The 25,634-nt window shown below is 35.4% G+C and overlaps 1 protein-coding gene across 6 annotated transcripts in view; it reads right to left on the bottom strand.

Annotated features, from left to right (window-relative positions):
• Positions 1-24,169, bottom strand: part of LOC106667961 (tropomyosin) — a 59,291-nt gene extending 35,122 nt beyond the window's left edge. For 3 of the 6 annotated variants that reach the window (XR_002910323.1, XM_024227056.1, XM_014396371.2), the window contains exons 1-2: positions 24,062-24,168; positions 4,590-4,853 (exon numbers count right to left, since the gene is read on the bottom strand). Coding sequence is in view for 4 of the 6 variants with exons in the window: in XM_024227056.1 (XP_024082824.1) it covers positions 4,590-4,829 (240 nt within the window). In the remaining 2 variants the exon portion in view is untranslated. Of the gene's footprint in view, positions 1-4,589; positions 4,854-24,061 lie in introns of all 6 variants that reach the window. The other 3 variants (XM_014396384.2, XM_014396365.2, XR_001340693.2) reach the window with 2 other exon arrangements.
• Positions 24,170-25,634: the final 1,465 nt, after the last annotated feature.

The raw sequence follows: 25,634 nt of genomic DNA, 5'->3' as shown, positions 1-25,634 counted from the left end.
AATCGATTCAGCGTAAGTTCAATCTTGGGGAGAAAGGGAGTGAAAAGTTGCCTCTTTATTGATAGATTATCCACAAAAATGGCTGATGATGTGATTACCAATATTTATTTAATTAATTTCCACTGTGGTACATGCACAAAGTAGTTGATTTTCTTGTTGTAACATCATTTAATTCTTACATATCTTCTTACCAATAAAACCCCCTTTTTTAATTACCTTAGAATTATTTTATTTACTTATATATAATATAGATTGTTTTTATTTAATTTTATTATTGCGTTATCATTCTCCAGTTTTCATAGTTTTCTAGGACTGACACAAGATCGAATTTATGGCCTGACCATCAACTACAGATTTTAGTACAATCATGGCTACTTTTTTTTGCTTTTCTTTCATGCTTCTTGTTTTTATTTTGTTTTATTATTGCCTCATTATGCTCTTAGGAGATTTATGTTCGTATCTAGGACTGGAACTCACAGAATCGAATTTATTACCTGACCTTTAGCTGCATAACTTTTTAAAACATAATGGCCTGTTCTTGCTTTCCTTTCATGACTCATGCTTCTTATTTTTATATTGTTTTATTATTGTGTATGAGGAGAAACATTATCTCCGTTATCTTAAACTGGAACTTACTGGATCGAATTTATACCTTAGCCTTTTTGCCGAATTTTCTTGAAGTGGCACCGAGTTTTGCATAATTCGACCTGATGTTTAATCTGCCAGTGGAATGAGTGCAAATTTTGGAAATATACCAAAACTTTGAATTTTTCGGTTTGCATTTACCTGCAAGTTTCCCAGTAATTTTTGAAGACCAGAAGCCACAGTTTCTTTCAAATATGGTCGCCTGTTCTTGCTTTACTTTCATGGCATATGCTTCTTGTTTTTATTTGGTTTTATTATCATGTTGTCACTCCACAGGAGAAGTAATTTCCAGTTTTCCAGGACAGTAACTCACTGGATTGAATTTATCGACTTTCAACTACACAGGTTCTTTTAAACATGGTCGTCTGTACTTGTGTTACTTTCACGATCCTTTGTTTTATTTGGTTTGATTATCGCGATGTCACTCCACAGGAGAAGTATTTCCCAGTTTTCCAGGACTCGAACTTATGTATCAACGTGGTTTTTGAGGGGTCAGAAGGCCCAGTTTCTATTTACGTGGTTGATAAATCTTTTATATGCACATCTAATTCAAAACAGACGCTTGACCGGCCAAGGGGATAATAATTCCAGAAGGATGAGTCCACAGCTCTTGGAACTATTCCAGATCTATGGAGTTTCCTGGTTAGGGAAAAGTTGCAACTTACAATTTATCTGAAAGTTTCCCCGTGATTTTTGAAAAACAGAAGCCACAGTTGCTTTCAAACATGGTCGCCCGTTCAAGGCTCCTGCTTCTTATTTTTAGTTAGTTTTATTATTTACGCAGAACTATTTTCGCAGTTTGCTAAAGACTGGAACTTACTGGGTCGAATTTATTGCCTGATCTTTAGGACCTAACACCAAAACACCACCTCCAATGATCGAACTTATAGCCTTTTTGTCCAACTTTCTTGCATATGCACTGAGTTTTTATGCATATGTAATACAAACCAGACAATTGACCGGCCCATGGGGATAATAATTCCTGCAGGATGAGTTCACAACTCTTGGAACTATTCCAAAGCCAAGAAATTTCCTTTATGTTCCGGTTTACATAGGTGAAAATTCTGCAAGTTTCCTTGTGATTTTTGAGGATCATAAGACCCACTGATTCTTTTAAGTATTATTGCCTGTTCTTACTTTTCTTTCACGACTTATGCTTCTTGTTTTTACAAGTTTTTTTCAATTACGTGTCCTGCCATAATCATTTTCCTTCTTATTAGGACTGGAATTAACTGGCTCGAATTTATCGCCTGATCTTCAGGAATTTAGGAAAGAAAGAACCCGTCCTTAGTCGTTTTACTGAATTATCTTTGTGCCAAACTTTCCTGTATTGGCACTTAGTTTGAAATACTTCAACGACTTGATCTGACCAGAAGAAAATAACTCTCTTGCGGGATGAGTCTGCGCCTCTTGGAACTAGTCCAAAACCTTGAATGTTCCGGTTTACATAAGTATGTGCAACATCTAATTTATCGGCAACTTTCCTTGTAATTTTTTCTTCTTTAATTTGTCGCCTGTGCATGCACTTTCGGCCCATGCTTCATCCCTGAGCCGTTAAAAACCAGAGGCTGACAAAGCACATTCTTTTTTTACTGGATCGGATTTATTCGCACGACCTTCAGGTCCAAGAGCAAAAGGGAACCCCTCCTTAGACATTCCACCGAACACAGAATGTGACCTTTGTCTCGAAACTTTCGCACATTGGCACGTGGAAGCTCGTTGTGTCGGTCGACCTCAATCAAGAGATTTAAGATTAATTTAAGAAAATATTACTCAGGTTGGAGTCAGTGATGATCCTGTCCACTTGGGAACCAACCCTCGAATCTCGTTTACCATATAGAAACTTCTAAGTTTTCTCGATTTTCGAGAATCAAAAGCCAAAAGTTACTATCAAGCATTTCAATCAAGGAAAATCATCTCCTTGGTCCAACTTTGCTTTCATGGTTCATCCATCATCCCTCAATCCACAAAACCAGTTAATCTATTTATTAATAGATAGGTTACTCTTTTTATTTTTTAAAACCTTATTTATCGATAAAAATCTATCAAATTATGCGAGCTAGGTGAAAACATCTTTAGAAGACACCTTGAACTTTCCAGACGAACAGCAGTTAAACGATTCTTTAAATAATTAAACTTCACTTAAAAACATGAAAGTGTAGACAAATTCTTTTAGCTTTTGTCATTTCCGTTTACCTAAACGAGTTTGGTTGCAAATTAAGTGATGAGTTGGCAATAAAAGTTTGGAAATATTACATGTTGGAAGGACGACAAATAAACGGAAAAAATACGATTCGTGACACATTTAACAATGTTTAACTTAAAATTTTCTGTTTGAACTATTTCCATTTTTGTTTATAATACATTCATTGATACATACAAACATATAAGGGCGAATTTTTTTGGTATAGAGGTTGATGTATAATGCCAATTACAGATGAATTGCTTAATACATAACCTCTTTGGTAATGAACCCTGGTTAACCCCTTTTACACCTGAATAAATGTAAAACAAATGAAAGGCTAAATGCCTTGTAATCTACGATCCGTCAAAGTATGTTAAAGCTCAAAATGGGTGAACGACTCGTTAACCCAGATTTTACGCTCGCGATGGTCAATAAAAGAGAAATTATCAATAATCTGGTTCTGATTCAGAGTAGTTCGGGTTTCCCAGTTCTACTCAAATCCCAGACAGAAAAAAAATTTGCTAACAAGGGTCCTAATTAAAACATAGATGGTAAAAGTCAGACGAAGGCTATTTGCGACAAGTGGGATGATCAACAAAAGCAGAAACGGTCCACTTATCTCAAAAGGTCACCCTTTTCCAAATATGCTCACCAACTTAAACATTGCCTTAAAAACTACTTCTCGGATTAAATAACTTGGTAAATTGTTCATGGGAGTGCAATCTTTAACTCTTTTCTCTCTGCAGTCATACTGATACTATTGTCGCTAATTTTGTCTGTCAGAAAAATTTTGGCATTCCACCCTAAAACCAACTACTGAAAATGACGAAAAGATCGTAGAAAAGCTACTAACTATATTGTTTAACAAACTTCAAATAATTCATTTATACAAGATTACAATGTGTAAATATTTTTGTAACTTTTTAATTATTAATTTCCTTAAAAAGTATCACATGTTGTGTGATATTAATTTGTGACAAGAGGAATGAACAACATAAGTAGAAACCTTCCACTTCAGCTCAAAACGTCACCCTTTTCCAATTATGCTCACCAACTTAAACATTGCTTTAAAAACAACTCATCGTAATAAATAACTTGAAAATTGTTCATGGGACTGCAATCTTTAACTCTTTTCTCTCTGCAGTCATACTGATACTATTGTCGCTAATTTTGTCTGTCAGAAAAATTTTGGCATTCCACCCTAAAACCAACTACTGAAAATGACGAAAAGATCTTAATAAAGCTACTAATTAAATTGTTTAACAAACTTCAAATAATTCATTCATACACGATTTCAATGTGGAAATATTTTTTTAACTTTTTAATTATTAATTTCCTTAAAAAGTATCACATATTGTGTGATATTAATTTGTGACAAGAGGAATGAACAACATAAGTAGAAACCTTCCACTTCAGCTCAAAACGTCACCCTTTTCCAAATATGCTCACCAACTTAAACATTGCTTTAAAAACTACTCATCAGAATAAATAACTTAAAAAATTGTTCTTGGGACTGCAATCTTTAACTCTTTTCTCTCTGCAGTCATACTGATACTATTGTCGCTAATTTTGTCTGTCAGACAAATTTTGGAATTCCATCCTAAAACCATTTGACACTAAATTATTTAACAAACTTCAAATAATGCGTTCTCAGTTCATTTATGCATGATTACAATGTGGAAACATTTTTTAACTTTTTAATTATTAATTTCCTTAAAAATATCACATAATGTATGATTATTAAATTGAGATAACTCACGTTTTGGAGGGCCTTATCTTTCTCCTCGAGCTTTTGAAGGGCGGCGGTGAGCTGTTCCTGAGTCTGGTCCAGGTCATTCTCAATTGTCTGGATCTTCTTTTGGAGGGACCTGGCTTCTTCTTCTGCCTTCTCAGCCCTCAGGTTGGCGTCCCTGGCCTGCTGTTCGCAGAGGAGGGCGCGGTCCATCGCGTTGTCCTTCTCAAGCTTCATCGCTTGCATCTTCTTCTTGATCGCGTCCATTTTGTTGTTGTTTCTTGTTAATCACTGCAACAATAAAAGTAGTACGGTCATTATCGTCGTACTGATTTGTATTAGCACAAGGCCGAGATGCTTTATTGTTGTGCCGGCGAACAAACGATGCATAAACAAGATCGGCCTATTTCGATTGGATTTAGATAATCATCCTTGTTCCATAGAGACGATAATCGTTCCTAGAACCGTTTTAAAAACATTTATATATCATGGCATACCATTCCTGAACTATTAACGACAATAATTACTTGCGTTAGAGTAAAAATGTTAAAATTAGAATATTGAAAAATAAATAAAATCAACATTTTAAAAATGTATTATGTAGGAAGCATGCAGTGAAAGGTTGCTCGATGTAGAGAAATCCTACCCCATATGAGAATTTACAGCTGTAAGTCCTTGGGACTCATATTCCATTTTATTGAAGGAAAAAAGAAAGATTTTACTGAATTGCATGGTAGATTAAATGTATTCATTAGCGTGAATGTATATTGTAAAATGACCTATGGAGGAATAATGAAGACTCAATAGGATAATTTGGTTGTTTTGAAATAGGTCATCTCCATACTTGAGAAAAGGTATGTAGGAAAGAAAGTATTTTATACAAAGTGAGAGTGTAAGTTTAGGCTAAACTTATTGTTGGGAGGTGGAATGAACTACCGAGCTCTATCCGGGGCAATATTGGCTTATGTGACTCTCACGCCTTGCCGTGAGAAGTTCAATTCCAAATATAGCGCCAAATTAAAAATTACTTGATAGAAAGAGCATAAATTGAAACTCGGCTTGAACGCTCCATTTCTTATGATATGTCGAAAGTACCACCAATTGCGTGATAGCTACAGAAATAAGAAGAATAAAGTATCATTTGATAGTAGTGCAATTGCAACTTGATCTAAATGGAAAGCCAAAAGATTTTTAAAAAATTGTATATTTAATTTAACCATCTTTACCCATAACTATTTCTACACATCCTTAACCATCTCTGCATATTTATTCATAACCATCTTTTCTCATCCTTAATCATTACTATTTATTCACAAACATCTTTAACAATCCCTAACCATATCACATTATTAACCTTATTTACTTTTTATTCGTAATCATCTCTTCTCATCCTTGGTCATCACCAAACAAAACTATTGGGATTCCTGGGGTTAACCAACTATACCCATCCCTAACCATCCTCAAAAGGGTTTTTCATTACTATCCATATCCTTCCTTAACCTTTGGTCACTATTATTCTACTACTCATCTCTACTTATCATTAATCATCTTCAACTGCTAAAAATTGTATATTTAATGTAACCATTCCAACCTAAAACCTGTACTTCTGTATTTATTACTAACCATAACCATTCCTACCCATCCTCCATATTAACCATCAGCAACTGCTAAAAATTGTGTATTTAATGTAACCATTCCAACCTAAAACCTGTAATTCTTTATTTATTACTAACCATAACCATTCCTACCCATCCTCCATATTAACCATCACCAACTGCTAATAATTGTATATTTAATGCAACCATTTCAACCTAAAACCTTTAATTCCTTATTTATCATTAACCATAACTCTTTCTAACCATTCTCCATCTCTAACCAACATAACCTATCACCTACCATTCATACCATCTCTCTATAACAATTCTTAACCATTATAGTCTTTAGTCTGGGTAGTCATTCCTACCCAGCCTTCATATTAACCATCACCAACTGCTAAAATTTGTATATTTAATGCAACCATTCCAACCTAAAACTTTTAATTCCTTATTTATCATTAACCATAACTCTTTCTAACCATTCTCCATCCCTAACCAACATAACCTATCACCTACCATTCATACCATCTCTCTATAACAATTCTTAATCATTATAGTCTTTAGTCTGGGTAGTCATTCCTACCCAGCCTCCATATTAACCATCAGCAACTGCTAATAATTGTATATTTAATGCAACCATTCCAACCTAAAACCTTTAATTCCTTATTTATCATTAACCATAACTCTTTCTAACCATTCTCCATCCCTAACCAACATAACCTATCACCTACCATTCATAACATCTCTCTATGCTATAGTATACAATTCCTACCCATTATAGTATGTATTTTTGCCTTTTTAGAGCAGCTCTCAAAAGGTTATCCTTTGCTGACTATATCCATCGCTAACCATCGCTGACTATATTCATAACCATCTATGCTCATGCTCAATCATATGTGACCAAAACTACTGCGAGATTTTCATTTAACCATATCTACCCAAAAACAATCTCTACTCTTTCTCAATTATCGCTATTTAGTCATACATACCCATATAAGGAAATGTACTGGGATTCGTGGTGGTTAACCATCTAGAACCATCCCTAACCTTAGCTGTCATAATCATATAAACCAACCCCTAAATACACCTTGATCTTCCAAGCTGAAATACTTGCTATTAATGCTCGTGCTATTGAAAATTTCCGTGGCAAAAATCCCCATACGATCAAACAGCCTTAGAATCATTAGCATGTAATAAAAAATTGGACATTACTTAAACATTAAACAAACTTCATTTCATTGCACCATGCTTATATGCCGATATTGATTATAATCATAATTATCAGTTATAAAAATAAGAAGAGTAAGGCATCATTTGATAGTAATTAGATAGTAACTTAATCTAACTGGAAGGCATAAGCTTTTAGAAAAATTATTTATATATTACGCAGGGTGGGCGACCAAGACCCAAGGGGTTAAATGCCTGGGTAGACTCGCTCCTATCTCTAACGGTCCGGGACTTGGTGGGCTCACGTGTCCTGCATAAATCTCTTGGACTTGTTCACAAACCCCAAGACAAATTATAGTTTTTTGTTTGGTCATATCGGCGAGTGCATCACTCTCATCAGCTGTGTGATAATCTCCGTTTCACTATTATTCTCGCTAATTTGCTGTTAAACGTGTTTTGCCAGCGTACACAAAATGACATCAGCTCTTAACTGTCGTCTGATATTGACCGATTAAGATGTCATTAGATCGTCTATGAGGTAACAACGACGTAAATGGCATACTATTGTTCAAACGAGCTTATTAAAGCCCTAATGAAATTTGATTCCATGAAAAGAACCCTCATTATTATAAGTACAGCAATCCTTGGTTTTGATCATATTAATCGTTGTGAGATATTCTTGAGTAAGCGAGTTGAAGAACCCATTGTTTGGTCGTTTCCGATCATTCTGGTCTGCCTACTCTCATTGGGCTAATCTGAAACCACCAAACTACAGTGACTTTTCGCCTTTTATGTGGTAATGGAGTGATTATAAACTTTTTTGGTTTCGCCAATTGTTTTTGCCAATATATTTCGCCAGCTTCAGTGTGAATAGACCAACCCAGAAATGAGCGGCATGATCACATTTTAGGTTCATCACCCTTCAGACCATAGGAGGAAATCTCACGATGCCCTATATGTACCTGATTTCCAGTGTTAAACTGCAACAGTAAAGATATCGACAAACAAGAAAGCTGGTTGTAATTGATTCAGGCTACTCACTCTCATTTTCGTTCGATTTTCACAAGAGCACAAGAAAGGAAGGCCACAAGACACCATAAATTATCTATTACTTCTGGGGCGAATTCTTTTCTTACAATGGTCTTAGAGTTTTACTTAACCCGGGCTGTTCTATCTTTGAAGCTTGTTCTGCTTGGATTTTGGTTTGGTCTTTGTACTGGGGGGCTTTTGTTTTCTTGGCAGTTGGTTTCCGTCCTAGATAAAATGGCCTTTAGGCCTCTTTCAGACGAGGCGCCTAGTTGATTCATCTAAATGAACGGGTGTCAAGGAGTATAACATGGTAGGAAAATGTTTGGAAATCGCCCCAACCCTTTCACACGCAGTCCACCGTCACTGGTTGACTCAACTCAAAAGACACTGCTCGGCCTTCACACCCGTCGCCTAGTGAGTCAACGGAGTTCACCATGCGTTGCAATTGCAAGTTTCAATGTCGAGCGGTTCATTGAAGATGTTCGTATTAGTCCCGTGATATGGGACATGAGGTGTGAGGAGTATAGTGATCAAATTAAAAAAGAGCGAAACTTGGACGGAAGTAGCATAACAGTACTGAAGACAAAACGCCCGTTTATCAATTTTATAACAACGGATAAACCCACACTTTTCTTTACTGTGTTTCCTCCTTATTTGCTTCTATTTTTTCAGAAGAGCAAGCACAAGAAGTGCTCCAGTTTCCTCGGGTTCGAGCATCGTGCTGACCTCTCGTTGGGAAGAGAGGTTGATTCGACAAGTAGCCTGGTGTGAAACCAGCAAAGAAAAGTTTTCACACGGCAGTAAACTAGTTGAGCAACTTAGTTGAAACAACCAAACCGGCTTGTCTGAAAGAGGACTTAAGTTCTTCAACCTGTTCTTGCTGCGGAAGTTGGTCATGGCACCGGATCCCTCGGTCTGTCCCCCTAAGAATGATGAGCATAGCTTTAGACGGGTGCAGTTCTTCAACCCCTAGAGTAAATAACACCTTTCCACTGAAATCGGCTTGAAAAATGGCAAAAAGGTGGGGTTGAGATGGGAAGTTAGTGTCCGAGTGGATCGAGGTCACGATAGCTAAAGTGGTAGAGCAGCGGCGTATCTAGCCGAAGATCGTGGGTTCGAATCCCGCTCCTGACAATGACTTTCTATCTCAACTAAAAACCTTAATTAATTGAACCACAGACCAATGTTCTCAATACGCATAGACCACCCAGCAAAACTTCACAATCTTATCTCTATCATACGGTTTATCAGAGCCTGCACTATAATTACTGTCCACCTACCATAAAAAACTCTGGCGGACACAATAACCCCAAACTTAATTTTTGTATTTAACCAAAACTCCCGTATTAACTTTTTTTTTTAAATTAGTTAGCCTTTTGGTCTATATGAAGGAGCCAGTAAATTTAGAGGTCTATTGACCAAATAACTTCTTTCAATTTATTAATCCTTTTATGTAAGGTTTTTGTTGAAATGAAAAATGGTAATTAAACGACCCTTGAAAAATGGCAGAAAAGAGGAAAAATTCGAAAGGTTATAGGTTGAGATGGGGAGTTGGTGTCCGAGTGGATCGAAGTCACGATAGCTCAAGTGGAAGAGCAGCGGCGTATTTAGCCGAAGGTCATGGGTTCGAATCCCGCTCGTTGCCCTGTTTTTTTCATTTCAACAAAAACCTTACATAAAAGGATTAATTAATTATATGAAGAATATTATTTATTTAATTAATACCAAGTATTTAAATTCCAAACGTTAAAATCTATTCTGATCTTTCATAATCGTCTTAGCGAAGGTGATAATCGCCTTGTTAATCCTATAAAGTTATTACCTGAGAAAAAAATTAAAACAAGCGTGAGCTGTGAATGTATGTGTGAGAGAAACAAAAGTTGGGAGAAAGTTCACCGAAAAAAGTACTGTTAATTGAAACTGCAATATTAATAAACCCACGTTGAATCAAGGAGCGTGCAAGATTTTTTGGAACGGAACTAATAATAAATCAACCTTCGATCATTCACGTACAAATTTAACAGTGGGTCCGCTTCGAAATGGAGGGCCGATAAGGACGATGAGGAATGTGACATTAAGAGGGATCGGCTCTTCGTCGACCTGGTGTGACTAAAGATTTCAAATACTTTACATTTCCTTCGGGCCTCTTCACAGGGTCAAATCAAACTCGAGTTTTAAACGATGAGCAATTATAGGCGATGAAACCTGTGCCCGATTGTTAGTATGTGAGCATAACGTGAATTACATGTGGGAGTATGATTTTTATAGCTTTCACCGTTCATCACAATGGACGTTTTGTTGCATTAGATTCTAGATTCAACATAATTTTTCCCAAGGAACGGATAGAACAGTGTACTAAGATCTATCGAGCCATTTCAGCAATCGAATCGAGTGTTTTCATTTTATGTAGTGCCTGTCTGTCTCTCTAACTGCCACACACACGCTGCCCAAGAATTAGATTAACAGGCTACTTCAGATTGTACGTGTGTAAACCTAATTCTAACTTGTCTAAAGTTGGTGAATAAAAATGAACAAAACATGCCATTGCATGCCCAGGCATTAATTTCTTCACCACCTAACAGCATATCACTTGTTTACCTCGAGAATAAAAAAATTTTTACAAACAGAGATTAGTTAACACTGTTTATAAGCTGTCAATTGCTGGTTATAAAAGGCGTTAAAAATGTTTCGTTTTTATTTTCAACTGTACCCGTTTTGTAAGTTTGTGGTGTGGCTCTAATGCTGGATTTCATAATGTAAAAGGATATTTGGGTCATGTATAATTCATACTACAAGGATATTACGCACCAGAGATATATATTTAAATTGAAAATAGTTCGATCTAAGCTTTATAAGGCATAATAAAGGGAGCCGTAGTCATATGTTGTTTACTGTATTTAGAACGATTTCTACAAGGTCGATAGCTATCATTAAGAAACCGTGTCAAGAAATATACGATTTTAATTAAGACGCAGTAAAGTAACAAGACTTGGAAGGAAATATTAAAGAAAAACTGTGACTTAGAATCCAATGCCCTGATCAAATTGATACCCATTTTCTCTCTGTATATTTTTGTTATGACAAATTGTACGTAGCTATCCGTAACCATAACCATAACTATCTCTACTCATCGGCAACCACCACTACCTAAATCTTAACACACAGCCTTCTCTTCGTGACTGGCTATTGAACACTGTTCCAAAGAGATCAAAAAGTTTAACAGCAAATGTATAACCTAACCTCACATAACCAGGCACTTGCAAATACCTCAACGGAACTAGACGTTTGGGATTGCATCAAACCCCTGTCCGACATTTGGTACACAAAGTTACTTTTATTTGGGTACCAAAGCACATAGGGCAGAGGGACAAAAAAGAGGCTGATCAATTGTGGAAAGTTCGATACAGAAACCTATCGACTCGGAGCAGAAAAACCAAGGTTGTTCAGTTTACCAGGAAGAAGAAACGGTACATGTCCTCTGTAGGTGCGAAGGAGATTCCGACTCCTGAGAAGCCCTAAAGGATACTCATGGGAGCCGCTCACAAAGTTTTCGGATCTTATAAAAAGCCTTAAACTTAACGAATAGTACTTGATCATAATGAAGATTGCACAATAGGCCAAATTGGTCAAGCAGTCCATAGGCTCTTTTTAACCTTAACCTTTGGCCGTACTCAAAACTTGTGAATATCTGTTCTTTATTACCTCTACTCATCTTTAACACCAATTACTATCTCTAATCCCTATCCATTACTAACCTTAACTTTTCACCATCGGTAAATATTTACTCATGACCATCTCTATTCGTCCCTAACCATCCGTAACCAAAACCTACAGCGATACTGGGTGTATATTCATTTCTACCAATCATCTCTACTCATACTTAACCATCATTGCCTACGACGAACATGGGTATTTTGAAGGATGACTCTATTTATCAACCGCAACATAACATATTTGCTTATCCTAAACAATTACTATTCATAATCATCTTTAGCAATCCCTAACTCATCGCTAACCATAATTGTCATTTACCATCAATAACCATCTCTTCTCACACTTTACCATCAATAAACTACTGCGTTTTTTGGTGGTTAATCTCTAAACCCATCCCTAACCATCCTCAGCTATCAACTACCATTCAAAACCAACTTAATAATTCCAACCTATTACAAACCGTATACATCCTTAACCATGGATGACTACGTAGTCATAACTATCTCTATTAATTCTTAGCCAGCAGGAACCGAAACTACTGCGATATTGGTGTTTAAGCATCCATACCCAAAACCACCTCTAAGTATCAATAACCATAATCATTCTTTCTTCTCTTACTAAATCATCACTAAACAAAACTATTCCTGGCAGATAACCATATGTACACATCCCTAACAATCCAACTTATTATTACCCATTCATAGCCATCTGTAACTATCCCAATCCATTATTAACTATATCCATCCTTAACCATCGGAGGATATTTATTTATAACCATCCTTAAAAATTATAGTAGATGATGGGGTTTGGTCTGCGAGTTGGTGAACTCATGTTGAACTGGCACACGGGCACTACTGGGTCTGTCTTCACCCGTGAGTGAAGACAGACCTAGTAGTGTCCGTGTGCCAGTATAACATCTTTAACAATTTCTACCAATTACTAAACTTAATAAAGAGTAACTATTTATCCATAACCATCTCTTCTCATTGCTGCTTGTGCCATAGAAAATCTCACTGACGAAAAATACCTATAGCCTCAAACAGCGGCCATAAAAGCATTAGCACGTCCAAAATCTGGGAAAACAAAACAACCTTACAGTCCGTGAGGTGCCGGGCAGAAAGGCATTTTTTGGTAATAAACCAGCAACTATAGGCCCCGAACTATAACCGGTATAACGAGATCTAAAACAGACACCTTTATCTCAGAATGGGTTCACACAAAACAAAAGGAGAAATCGACGAATTATAGGAATACCAGGCATAGTACACTCATGATAAATCCATAGCAAAACAGCCTAACAAATTGTTGTAGTTACAAAAAATAATTCTCAGGGGAGCGATATGGTTATATACCGGTCACTGTCATCTGAGAAACCACCTACACAATGAGGAAGACGAAACTATCACCAACATTATCTTCGAATGCAAAGCAACCGGTCAATGGAGGCAGAACCTGAAGTACCAAGAAGACCCGGAAAAAGGAATTGAAGCAATAACAGTTAATGATTTTCTATTTCTTAAAAGAATGATCGAGTCGATTGAACAGGAAACATACAATATACCAAAGGCTGCAATGCTAGGGGAATACCAAACCTTTGCTTCCTAGCATCCTCATCATTATCATCAAATCACGTAAAACGTACTCACAAATCTCCCCGTTACACATTTATGCACAAAAGATAGCTTTCGAGAGTGCCAACAAGATTCTTGGTATCTAAGGTTTCATCAAAAAGTTTAAAGGAAGTTAGAATAAATGAGATGGCTGTAAGGGTACCTGATAAACCTGATCTTTGGGAAAAAAGCAAACCCAATTTTCAGGAAGTTGCCATAATGGTATACTAATTGATCAAAAATGGAAAGGGGTGTAGGGCCGATTTACACCCAAATCCCCTTGAACCGGTCCCTGCAATATTTCAAGGTGAGCTCTATGTAAAAACTCTGTGCATCATCATCCATCGTTATTCATCCTTAACCCCCAAAAAACCTACTGGGTTTTTAATCATCCTTACCATAAACCATCGGGAGCAAACATGTCCTACAATTAGCATGGAAAAAATACTAGGATTAATCCCCCTACATCACATGGTAGTAAGGACAGCGCAGAAAACCATCATCAATTCTACCAAAGAGAAACCTCCAACAGGAATAAAACTGAAATGAAGAGATAGCAATAAACTATGGAAAGACCATCCGATACTCATGGCTCCAAGAGACGACATGAACAGGATGTTTGAATTTAACCAAAACTTCCGAATAAACCTGGGGACCAAAAAAGAATGGGAAAGAGAGGGAAACAACTCTTTTAAAAATGGCACCATCCTTTAGTACACAGATGGATCTAGAACACAAGAAGGTACAGGGGCAGGAGTATTTGGACCTGGAACCAAATACTCAGAACCCACCAAAATACACCAGTATCTTCCAAGCTGAGATTCATCGAAAGATGTACCCAACTCAACCTAAGGAAAGGGTACAAAAACAAGAATATAGCTATCATGCCAGATAGCCAAGCAGCTATCAATGCACTAAGTTTTCAAATATCATTAGTTCAAGGATGGTGCTGAACTACAATGCCAAACTAAATATATTAGGTATGCAGAATAAAGTCAGCCTCTGCTGGGTCCCAGGACACGTGGGAGTAGAAGGCAACGAGAAAGCGGACACCCTTGCAAGAAAAGGGGCTGCTACACCGCTGATAGGACCTGAACCTTTCTGTGGCATAGGAATCCACACTATTAACGAATATCTCAGACAGAAGGACAAAAAGAAAATGAGGGAACTTTGGAATTCACTCATTGGACACAGACATCCAAGAATCTTCTAATCAATTTTGATAGGAAAGAAATTACAAAATGTGTCAAAGGAAGCAGGAACAGACTGCGAATCCTAATAGGATTCCTAACAGGACACTGCAAATTAAATGGACATTTAAAGAAAATTGGAACAATACAAGATGGCATATGCAGATTCTGCAAGGAGGCAGAAGAGACACCAACACATTTACTAACAAACTGCGGAGCTACACTAGCCCGCAGGAGGAAATATTTTGGGATGTATAATGTGACCTAGAAGAGCTTCAACCATTGAAACCGGGCCTATTAATCAAGTTTCTTGATGAAATAGGACTCACCGATGTGCTTTAGGCAGAGCACGGGGATACAATAGCTCTTAAGGGCGCAGTATACTATACCCTGAAATTACATCTACCAGAAACCATCTCACTATCCCTAACCATATCAACTTTCTCTCAACTCATGTTAACTAAAATAAACCTTGCATCTTTTGTTTAATCGTTCCGACCCAAAATATCTCTAATTATCAATAATCAGTAATATTCGTTTCAGATCTATCGATGTTGGTACGACTGTCAATATTAATTACACAGAGAGGATAATAGGGCCTTTATAACTGTTCTCATATAATCTTTAAACTATAATACGATATAAAAATCAATGTTTATTATATAAAAAATATAATATATACATACTGTACTAAACAAAAACTGTTCAGCACCAAAGATTATTCATGTGTCACACTGCGGTTCATACCGTCGGTTTTTGGAGGATTGAGCAGACACTTTCATTATAATGACATGTTATCAAGTTGTGTCGCTTATGAAAAAAAAGGATAAGACTGTGAAAAATAACACACTACGAACCAATTGCTCCAAGCCGGAGAAAGTACCATAATTGTTAGAAAAAGTGGCAAACAATAAAATCAAGTTCACAGAGTTTAGAACCAAGTGGTCTTTATTAATAGAGGAGCCCGTTTGTACACGCTGTTAGAAAGTAGTCATGGTCGTTGAATGAAAAATAAAAATGGAACTCAATCCAACTCTCGCTTGTGTCAACTTGTGTCAACGTCGGTGGACGTCATTTCGCGAGCTCAGCACGTGGAAAAAACAAGCGCTTTGGAACACAATTTCTAGTCATTAAGCGTTCAAATCGCATACAAATTCTAATCACATGTAGTTACTTAGTTAACTGAGCAAAGCTAATCTAATTTTTTAAATCGTAAAAGGGACCGAAAGGTTTTTTACATTACAGTAATAAGATAAACTGTTGAAGGACAAACAAAATTTCAACACTGAACAGATTTAACATCAAGCAGAATTTTTCAATTAATTAAGGTTTTTAGTTGAAATAAAAAAGTCAGCGTCACGAGCAGGATTCGAACCTGTGATATTCGGCTAGATACGCCGCTGCTCTACCAATTGAGCTATTGTGCCCTCGTGGGGTTGAGATGGGAAGTTAGTGTCCGAGTGGATCGAGATCACAATGGCTCAAGTGGTTGTGCAGCGGCGTATCTAGCTGAAGATCGCGGGTTCGAATCCCGCTCGTGACGCTGACTTTTTTATTTCAACTAAAAACCTTAATTAATTGAACGAATTAATTGGTCAAGCGGACCACGAAAACTATTGAATTTATCGAGCAGAATATTTATATAAATGAGAAAATGTATCGACTCAAAAGAAAAAGTCGATTAGTACGATTTTTCATGCTGAGCCGGCATTGGGTCACCTATTGGGTCCGTTAAAGTTTGTTGAACTACTTAAACGCTTTTCTCCATTGCGCCATCTTCAGTGAGGTACGTCTTTTATACTCTAACGACACTTGTAGTTTGTAAAACAACATACCAATAAAAAATCAATTATTTTGAGAACAAACTTTTCAACTCATTTTTTTAATTTTTTTATTATTCAGTATAGCGTGGTTCTTGTAAATTGTTGGCACTGTTTGATGAACAGGTCAAAAATATATTTGCAACTGCTCAATCATATTCATGTCTTTGAAATCATTAAGATTATTAAACAAGCCTTTTAACTGTTATAAATCAATTCTGTGACATAACTAAATTAAAAATCGGTATTCTGAGCTCATTATCTAAGAATTAAGGTTAAAAGTAGTCAGCCTCTAAGGCCTTACACAAAGCTCCATTATCGGTATGATGCCGAGTGTTGGTATTTAACTGGGTAACTGGGTAACTCATGTTGAACCGATTGGGTCACTTATTGGGTCCGTCTTCACTAGCAGGTTTGTTGAACTATCAAACGTATTTTGGCATAGGAGTGAGCAACTCTCACTGAAGATGGGGTATTGCGGAAACGTTAGAGTAGTTTAACAGTGAAGAACCCAATGCCGTTTCAGTATGAGTTCACCGTCTCGCAGACCAACACCCAGCATCTACAAGATTTTTAATAGTTATTCGGAGATCGTGAGATGCGGTTTGGTGAGACGTAGGTTTTAAGGGAAACATTTTCTTTATCGTGCCAACGTTTCAATCTTTATTGAGATCATCTTCAGGGCTCAAAATGTTTGTTTTCCGTGTGGACGTGTCATTCTTGTCTGTCATGCAGGCACTCTCAACAGGACAGGCAAGAATGGCACATCTACGGAAAACAAACATTTTGAGCCCTGAAGATGATCTCAATAATGATCGAAACGTTGGCACGATACAGAAAATGTTTTTCTAAAACCTACACCACACCAGACCGCATCTCACAACCTCCAAATAATCATTAAGTAACGGTCACTAAACACCACACATTTTTAATAGTGAAGGACAAAAAATGTTTAGCCAATTTTTTATATAAATTCCAACTTTTATATTTTAGGCAGCATAATAATATTATGAAGGGAAATAAGTTTAGAGAGCTTTGTTATAATCTCTTGCTGACTAAGAAGACAAGAAATGTTTTATCTATTCTTCGTTAGAATCAAATGAGGAAATGGCTTTTGTCTCTAGCCTGTTTTGATTCTGCCCCAACTTATATCCCATCTCGTTATACCATGGAATTCTTAGTTGATAACACGAGATAAGTGAGTCATTGGCTTCCCATCGTCACAATAGGTCGAAATCCCTTGCCGTGGGATATCATTTGAATTAATATTTGCAGAGGATTGAAATCCGAGCGTAACATTTCATATTCACACGAGGCCGTGGTTTAACGATCTGGCTCGTAGGAAAACAGTAAGATTCACATGATTGTTAAAAAAAAAAAAAGTAATTTATCCAGAATGGAAATGTTTTTGTGTTAGCCATCAAACCCACAAAAACGAAATCACTTTAACCTACTGGTATGAAGTTATTAATATGAAATAATATTGCTTTTAATATCTTTCTAAACTGTTTTTGTTTTGATATTTTAATTAAGTTAATATCTTGACCTTTGTTTGTACGTATGCAAATCAAGTAAATCTAAATTATTTAAATAGTGAAGCTCTCAGTAATTAATAAAACACGAAACTATGCTGGTCTTGTTTCATTCGTATTTTCTCTCATCGCTAACTGGGTATGTCCGCGGAAAAGGAGAGAGAGAGAGAGAGAGAGAGAGAGAGAGAGAGAGAGAGAGAGAAAGAGAGAGAGAATAAGGAAATATTAAAAAAACAGCAAAAAATATTATGAAAAAATATTATGAAAAAAAATATTATGAAAACAGCAAAAATGAAGTTAAAGGTTATGAGCATGTAAAAGAATGAATGGAATGCAAGGATAAAGAGAGAGAAGAGAAAGAGAAAGAGAGTGAGAGAGAGAGAGAGAGAGAGAGAGAGAGAGAGAGAGTGAGAATTTGTTGCGACTTGTTTTCCTAAGCAATCCGGAAAAGACTAAAAGAATAATTTATTAATTTATGGAAAAAAATTATTTACAAACAATAGATATAATAACAAAAACGAAGTAAAGGGTTATGAACATGTAGAAGAATGAGTGTAATGTAAGGAGAGAGAAAGAGAGAGAAAGAGAGAGAGAGAGAGAGAGAGAGAGAGAGAGAGAGAGAGAGATATCAATTCTGATTTACAAGCAATGGACCTAACAACACAAATGAAATGGATAAAGTGAACTGGAGAGGCAAGGAAATATGTTCGAAATAGAAAATTGATTGTTACAAAAATTAAAAATTTCCTTCAGCGATCAGGGTAAAATCATAATGAGGCAGTAATTTTAAAATACAATTTTCTCTTCCTCTGTAGGGTAATGTTTGAACAATTTAATTGGATTCGGATTCGTTTCCGTACATGTCAAAATGCCATGTAGTTACGAGTTGGAACGTTATAGTGTATTGGTTGAGAAACTATCCGGCTTCTTAGATTGCTAGATCTACACATAAAGAGATAAAGAAAATCTAATGACGAACACAGGGGAAGTGACTCCGAGGCAATTCCTTCCTATGTGATTCTGTAATCTTCAAAAATAAATCCGGTCTTGTTTGTACACTCTATAGCTTCTAAAACTGCATTTCTGATTTTCAAAACAATAATGTTTTTCTTTCAGAAAATTATTAAACACGGACAGTAGACATGTGAAAAGACAGCATACCTGAACAGATAAATAGAAATTTTGGCTCTGTTGTACTCGAGAGTTTTCGTTTGGCTTTTTTTTATATCTTTCCGTTCAATTATTCAAATATCGCACAAAGCGGGAACAAATTTCACACTGGATCTGTTAATTTTTTCCGTCGACTTCTACAGAACCGGGTCCGTTGATACAAGGTCGTGTCGGGAAGGAGCCAAATATGGTTTGAAACAAGCAGCTATACCTTAAATGGTGTTACCCTAGGTCACTTTCTATCCAGAGGAGGGTGGAGAGAAAATTCGGTCAAGTACATCAATGATTCACCATAGGTTTTATGCACCAAAATCGGAAAAAGAAAAAGATGGGAAGAAAGTATAAAATAATTTCAGAGACTTTTAGAAGTCTTCAGGTATGACAGTACATCACAAAAATAATATTCCTATATTATTATTATATGTATATGTAATATCCTTAGACTGGTTTTATATGTCTTGTTGAATTTTCAGGTTTAGTGCAAAAATCATTCTCCTACATCACTGGGGGAGTTTAAACATTTATGCTTTATTCAGTATAAAAGATAGAAATAATAATTTTACTCAGTTTAATGCAAACAGTTTTAATTTATAGATAATAATAATAATAATTGTATGTGTGAAAGGTACACACTAAGATAAAACATAAAAATAGAAAAAAAATTAAGGATAAAATAATAAAACATTAACTAAAAATTAAGTCACTTAAACAATTTGCACAATTTCGCCTGCCACCATTACAATTATTGTTCAAATTATAAATTTAAAATTTTTACAGTAATAACTTTTTTGAAATCATAATAAGAATTAAATTGGTTAAAATTAATTTTATGATTGTAAAGAAACCTAAAATGAAAAATTAAAGTAAAAATTAATGTTTACTTATAAACTTCATTTAAAAATATTAGTAATTACTTTTATCTTGATTCTCTTGTTTGATTCAGCTAAAAAGTTATTTTTCACTTTTTGACTTTCTCATTTCTTTTTAAAATTAAGAACATTTTTAAAAAAAGTTTAAATTTTAGAAACTGAAAAGTAATATATAGTTTATTGATGTTGAATCGAAAAGGTTTAGAAAAATAATTTTTAGAAGAGGATTTTGTGTTATAATTAATGGATTTAAATTGCTATTATTAGTTCTTCCCCACGAAACAATACCATAGCAAATTATAGACTGAACCAAGGCATAATAAACTGATTTTAACAATTTAAATTTAGGACCTTTCTTAATAGACTGAATTTATAAAGGAATTTTCTTAGACGCAAAACCAAAGAATCAATGTGTAACATAAAATTTAACTACTACATAAAATTAGTGAATTTAAAAAGTTAAAATGAAGTATATCTTCACTAAAGCTCTCCGTGGCCATTTCATTTGTCGCCGAGAATCAAATAGATTTACACGACATTTGAAAAATGACAAAAAGGAGTGAAAAGTCAAAAGGTGGGGTAGAGATGGGAAGTTAGTGTCCGAGTAGATCGAAGTCACGATAACTCAAGTGGTAGAGCAGCGGCATATTTAGCCGAAGGTCGTGGGTTCGAATCCCGCTCGTGGCACTAACTTTTTTTATCTTAACCAAAAATCCTTAGTTAATTGAAAGATTTTAATTGGTCAAGCGGACCACGAAAATTAGTGAAAATAAAATTTAACCTAGAGACTAATATAACTCCCAAGTATTTAGTATTGTTTGTAATTAGTATGGGGGAACAGTTGCAATTAAATGAATTAGTACATGTAGGAAAACAAAATTTAAAGCTCTTTAAAACTAATCTTGTACTTAATGAGAAAAAAAGTGAATTTATCATTGGTTAAAAGTAAACAGAAGTCTAAGATCATTGTTAATAGATATAAACAAATTATCAATTAACTTTGCAGATAAAATCAAGCACGAATCATCAGCATAACTAAAAACTTTACCGGATATTTTCAAGTTTAAAAGATCATTAATATACAAAAGGAAAAACAGAGGACCCAAAACCGTACCTTGAGGGACGCCAGAGACGATAGGCAATGGATTGCTGGACTGTTCAAAATTTTATCCGAGTTCTACACTCTAAATAGTCTCAAGTTTAAGCAGAACCTCAAAAATCCTATTAATTTTATTTTTTTATATCAATCGATGATCGGTTTAAATCTAGAAAGATCCCAAAAATATAACATCTATCCAATTCTTTTTAAATATTGTTAACAACATCAGTTGACAGGCTTGATCAAAGAGAAATTATATTATGGACATTAAAAAAAATCAAGTATTTTTCCAAGATTTTAGCCAATTAAGGTCAAAGAAATAGGTATGTAATTATTAACATCAGATTTTGAACCTGGTTTAAATAAAGGAATAATTAATAATTTGCCCGAATCTGAGCAAATTTGCCTTGACCTTGTTCATCAACTGTAAACTTTTAGTTAACTGTTATACTTCATTTCTAAAAAATTATTTTTTGGAATAATTTTAATTAATGACAATGACACATTGTGAAATGATCTGATATTTCATTTTTTGTAAAATTCAAACTATATAAATAATAATGTTGCTATTATTATTATTGTTATTAAATTGTCCTTTGTTACGAATTTCTCTATTATATCATTTAAATAGTCTATAAAAATTTAAAAAACTTTTTTTTTAAATTTGATTAGTTGCCAGTTTTAACGTTATTCTTGTTGTTGTATTTCCTATCTTTTCTAATTAGGGCATGTTGTGGTACACTTTTTCTAATGTTCAAAATAGAATTTTTTTTCTTTATGAAACCATTTTAACTAGATATTGAATTTAAGAACCAATACGAAAAGGAGAAGAAAATTAAGAAGATTACGAATAGAAAAATCACACGTTTCGTTGGAATAGAATTTAATTCCACCTAAAAGAAATTAATACATGTTTGTTATTGGCAATCAGAAAATCTACTTACATTTCACATAAATATTTCAATAAAAACAACCAAGGACATAATTTTTTGGAAATAATTTTCCAGGATAAAAAATTGTTTACGGTTTTCAATGTAGGAAATCGAAAGGAAAATTGTTTGTAAATCTAGATCCAAGGTGAGATTTATTATTTATTCAACTTTTTAGTTGCATAAATACACCTTTCTCTTTGTACACTGCATCACTGATTTCTGGATAATGTAATGTAAAAATAGACACCCCCAACTCCTCTAGTTTCTAGTTCTATTTCCATCCCAGATCGGACAATTTTGGCTTTCTTCCATTCGCCCAGCTCGGATTCTTCGAGTGTTAGATTTCCACGCTTAAAATGGCCCGTTCGGAAAAGCGAAGATGGGAAATTCGATACGAGGCGAAGAAAAGCATACACGATTGGGTTAAAATAAAAATAAAAAACGTGCTCTGTCAATAAATTCTTTTTGTTATAGATTTGATCCTTTTTTAAAACCGTTTCAAAACCCATTTTGAGTTTTGTAATATCTGTTGTTAGTAAACAACGCAACGATAATTAGTATATAAGTCAGGTTTTACAAGTTTCGTTTTCTTAAAAATAAAATCGCTTTTGCACATGTTCAGCGTTTTCCAAATGACCTTTTCTTTTCAAAGTGTAAACTGTATTGTTATTATATTTCAGGGTATGATTATTATAAAGAAGGACGGCTAGGAAAGAAAACAAATTACTCGAAAAATTTTATACATGAGAAAATGTATCAAAAAAGATAAACAGTTTACATTTGTCGTTGAACCGACCGGATTTAGTATGTGCAGTACAATTTAAAAAAGAAAAATTGGATAAACTCCGATAAGCCGGGATCATGCCCATATTTGGAGGTGTTCCACAATATTTTTTTAACTGAGATTTATTTCAGAAATCATTCAGTTTTGCCTGTTTAACAAATCAAACTAAACTATAAAATTAATGAAGGTAATAAAAAAAGACGACAAAAGAGACCAGCGAGAATAAACAGAGCGCCACTATATTTTTCAAACTTATCTTTTTATCCAATATGGCATCAATTTTATGGCAAGAATGAAATTATGCCATGTGTTAGATTAAAAACGCCTTATGCTCTTGTTAAATCATGTATAATTGTTGTTAGAATAGAATCGATAATTATTCCTTGCGATTTTTTTCATTTTTTTGGCATTATTCAATGAATCCTTGAATTTTACTAAAGTTCAGTTAAATTGGCAAAATATGCTGAATTTTCTTTAACTTTTTAATAATCAAAGTATTTGATTTTCTTAAATATTTTTAAAAGGTAAAGATTTTTCCTCCGCTTGAGGGGGAGTGGGAGCCCGAAAGCCGAAAATAATCTTGGGGATGGATAATGTTACAACCCGACGTCACGAGCCGGGAGGCGTCCAAGAATACCGAAAATATTAAGAATCGTTTAAAAATTATTTCTGTAAAAAAAATGAAAAAGTGAGAATAGCGTAGAAACCGAAGAAGAGCAAATTGTAGAGCCTTAAAGTTATGCAACCGTGTTTAAATCTTGGAACAATAAAGATAAAAACGTATCGCTTTCAACGATACAGAACACAAAAATAAAAATTACACTTTAAACAGAAAAATTCCACATGCCAAAAAAATTTAATCTCGTCAGGTATCAAACTTGACAAAAACACCATTTTTAACTCGAAATTGAAGATAATCAGAATTTTTTCTTTTAAATAACGAATATTTTCATCACTTTTGAACATTGTAATCCAGTCGAAGACTTACCGGGCAGAGAATAAGTCGAAGAGAATGAGTCACTCGCGAAGTGTACGGTTCGGGAGCCGAGCGTTGACTGGATCCTGGGGAGAAGAGGAGAGGAACCTAGATACGAAAAAAGACGGCGGAGTGGTTGGCAACGCTGTCCTCCGCTTCCCCTTCTTCGCTGGCGACGAAGACCGTCTCGCGGGGGTGGGATCCCTCACGCAGAGATGGGCACCGTCCTCAAAGCGAGCTATCAGATATACTCACATCCATTATTCCACAACTTCGAAACCCATGAATCTCCAATCAACACATAACCTCAGACGTAGACGTGATAACCCCACAATCTAGAAAAATCGGTTGTGCCATTCCTTCTTTGGGTGTTATGAACACTACTATACAATTATATTTTTCAATAATGATGAAGCATAGATTTTCTCACATAAAATTAACAAAGGTATATACACTGTAAGGACAAAAAATATTATTCTTATTATAATATATCTTCAACGTTGTCCTTCTCACTATCCACTTCCCCACCTTCCCCAATTCTCTTCAATAAAAGTTATTCCTAAACCGAACAAACGCACTTCTTAATTATTACAGTCCAATCAGTCTTTTACCTATAATCTGGAAGATTCTCGAAACTACTGTTGCTCCACCTTTATAACAAAATTCCATCCCAATCATCAATTTGGCTTTCGGAGTTGACACTCGACTATCCATCAAGTTCATCGCGTTGTAGACACCATTGTCACTGCCCTCAAGTTGAAAGAGCTACTGTCTTCCTGGACATATCTCAGGCTTTTGGTAGGCTATTGAACGAGGGGCTTCTGTGGAAACTCAAGGGCTTATCATCTCCTCTAATCCTGATATTAAAATCATACCTTAGTCCGTCACTTCCAAACTTTCCAAAACACTTCTTTCTCCTCTATTTACCTGATTCTCGCTGGTGTTCCACAGGGGAGCGTACTCGCTCCTCTACTCTACTCAATCTACACGGCTGATCAACCCTCTCACCACCACTTAACCATACCACTTTCATTTTTACCTTTGCCGATGACACATCAATCCTCTCCTCCGATACAGCTTCACGTACTTTACAAAATCACACACGCTCGAATCCGGGGTCTTCCTAGGAGAATCAAGGTTAATGAAACCAAATCTAAATACATTGCTTCCACTCTTAACAGAAAAACTCTACCTCCTTTATATTTCCTCGGCAAACGACTTATATGGAATCCCCATACGAGAATCAACTTAAAAATTTAAATACAAAGTTCAGACTGTTAAAAAGATTACTTGGGCAAGCGATCCAAACTTACAGTAACAAACTAAAAAAGATTATATACTGCCCTGCTATCCCCACTATGGACTTACGCACTAGAACTTTACGGGACCGCTAAGCGATCCAATCTTAAAAGACTACAAACCCCACAATCTAAAATTCTTCGAACAATATTTATGCTCAGACAGACTTAAAAATCCCATTCTTATCCGACCTTGCCCAATTTCGTTACGAAAATTTCCATTCTAAATACCCCGATCACTCAAACCCATTAACGCGCGAATTGTCATCCTCAACATTAATCGCCAA

Source organism: Cimex lectularius, unplaced genomic scaffold (genome assembly GCF_000648675.2).
Source record: "Cimex lectularius strain Harlan isolate CLEC.00 unplaced genomic scaffold, Clec_2.1 scaffold67, whole genome shotgun sequence".
Taxonomy (NCBI): Eukaryota; Metazoa; Arthropoda; class Insecta; order Hemiptera; family Cimicidae; genus Cimex; species Cimex lectularius.
This window is presented reverse-complemented; position numbering and strand designations above follow the sequence as displayed.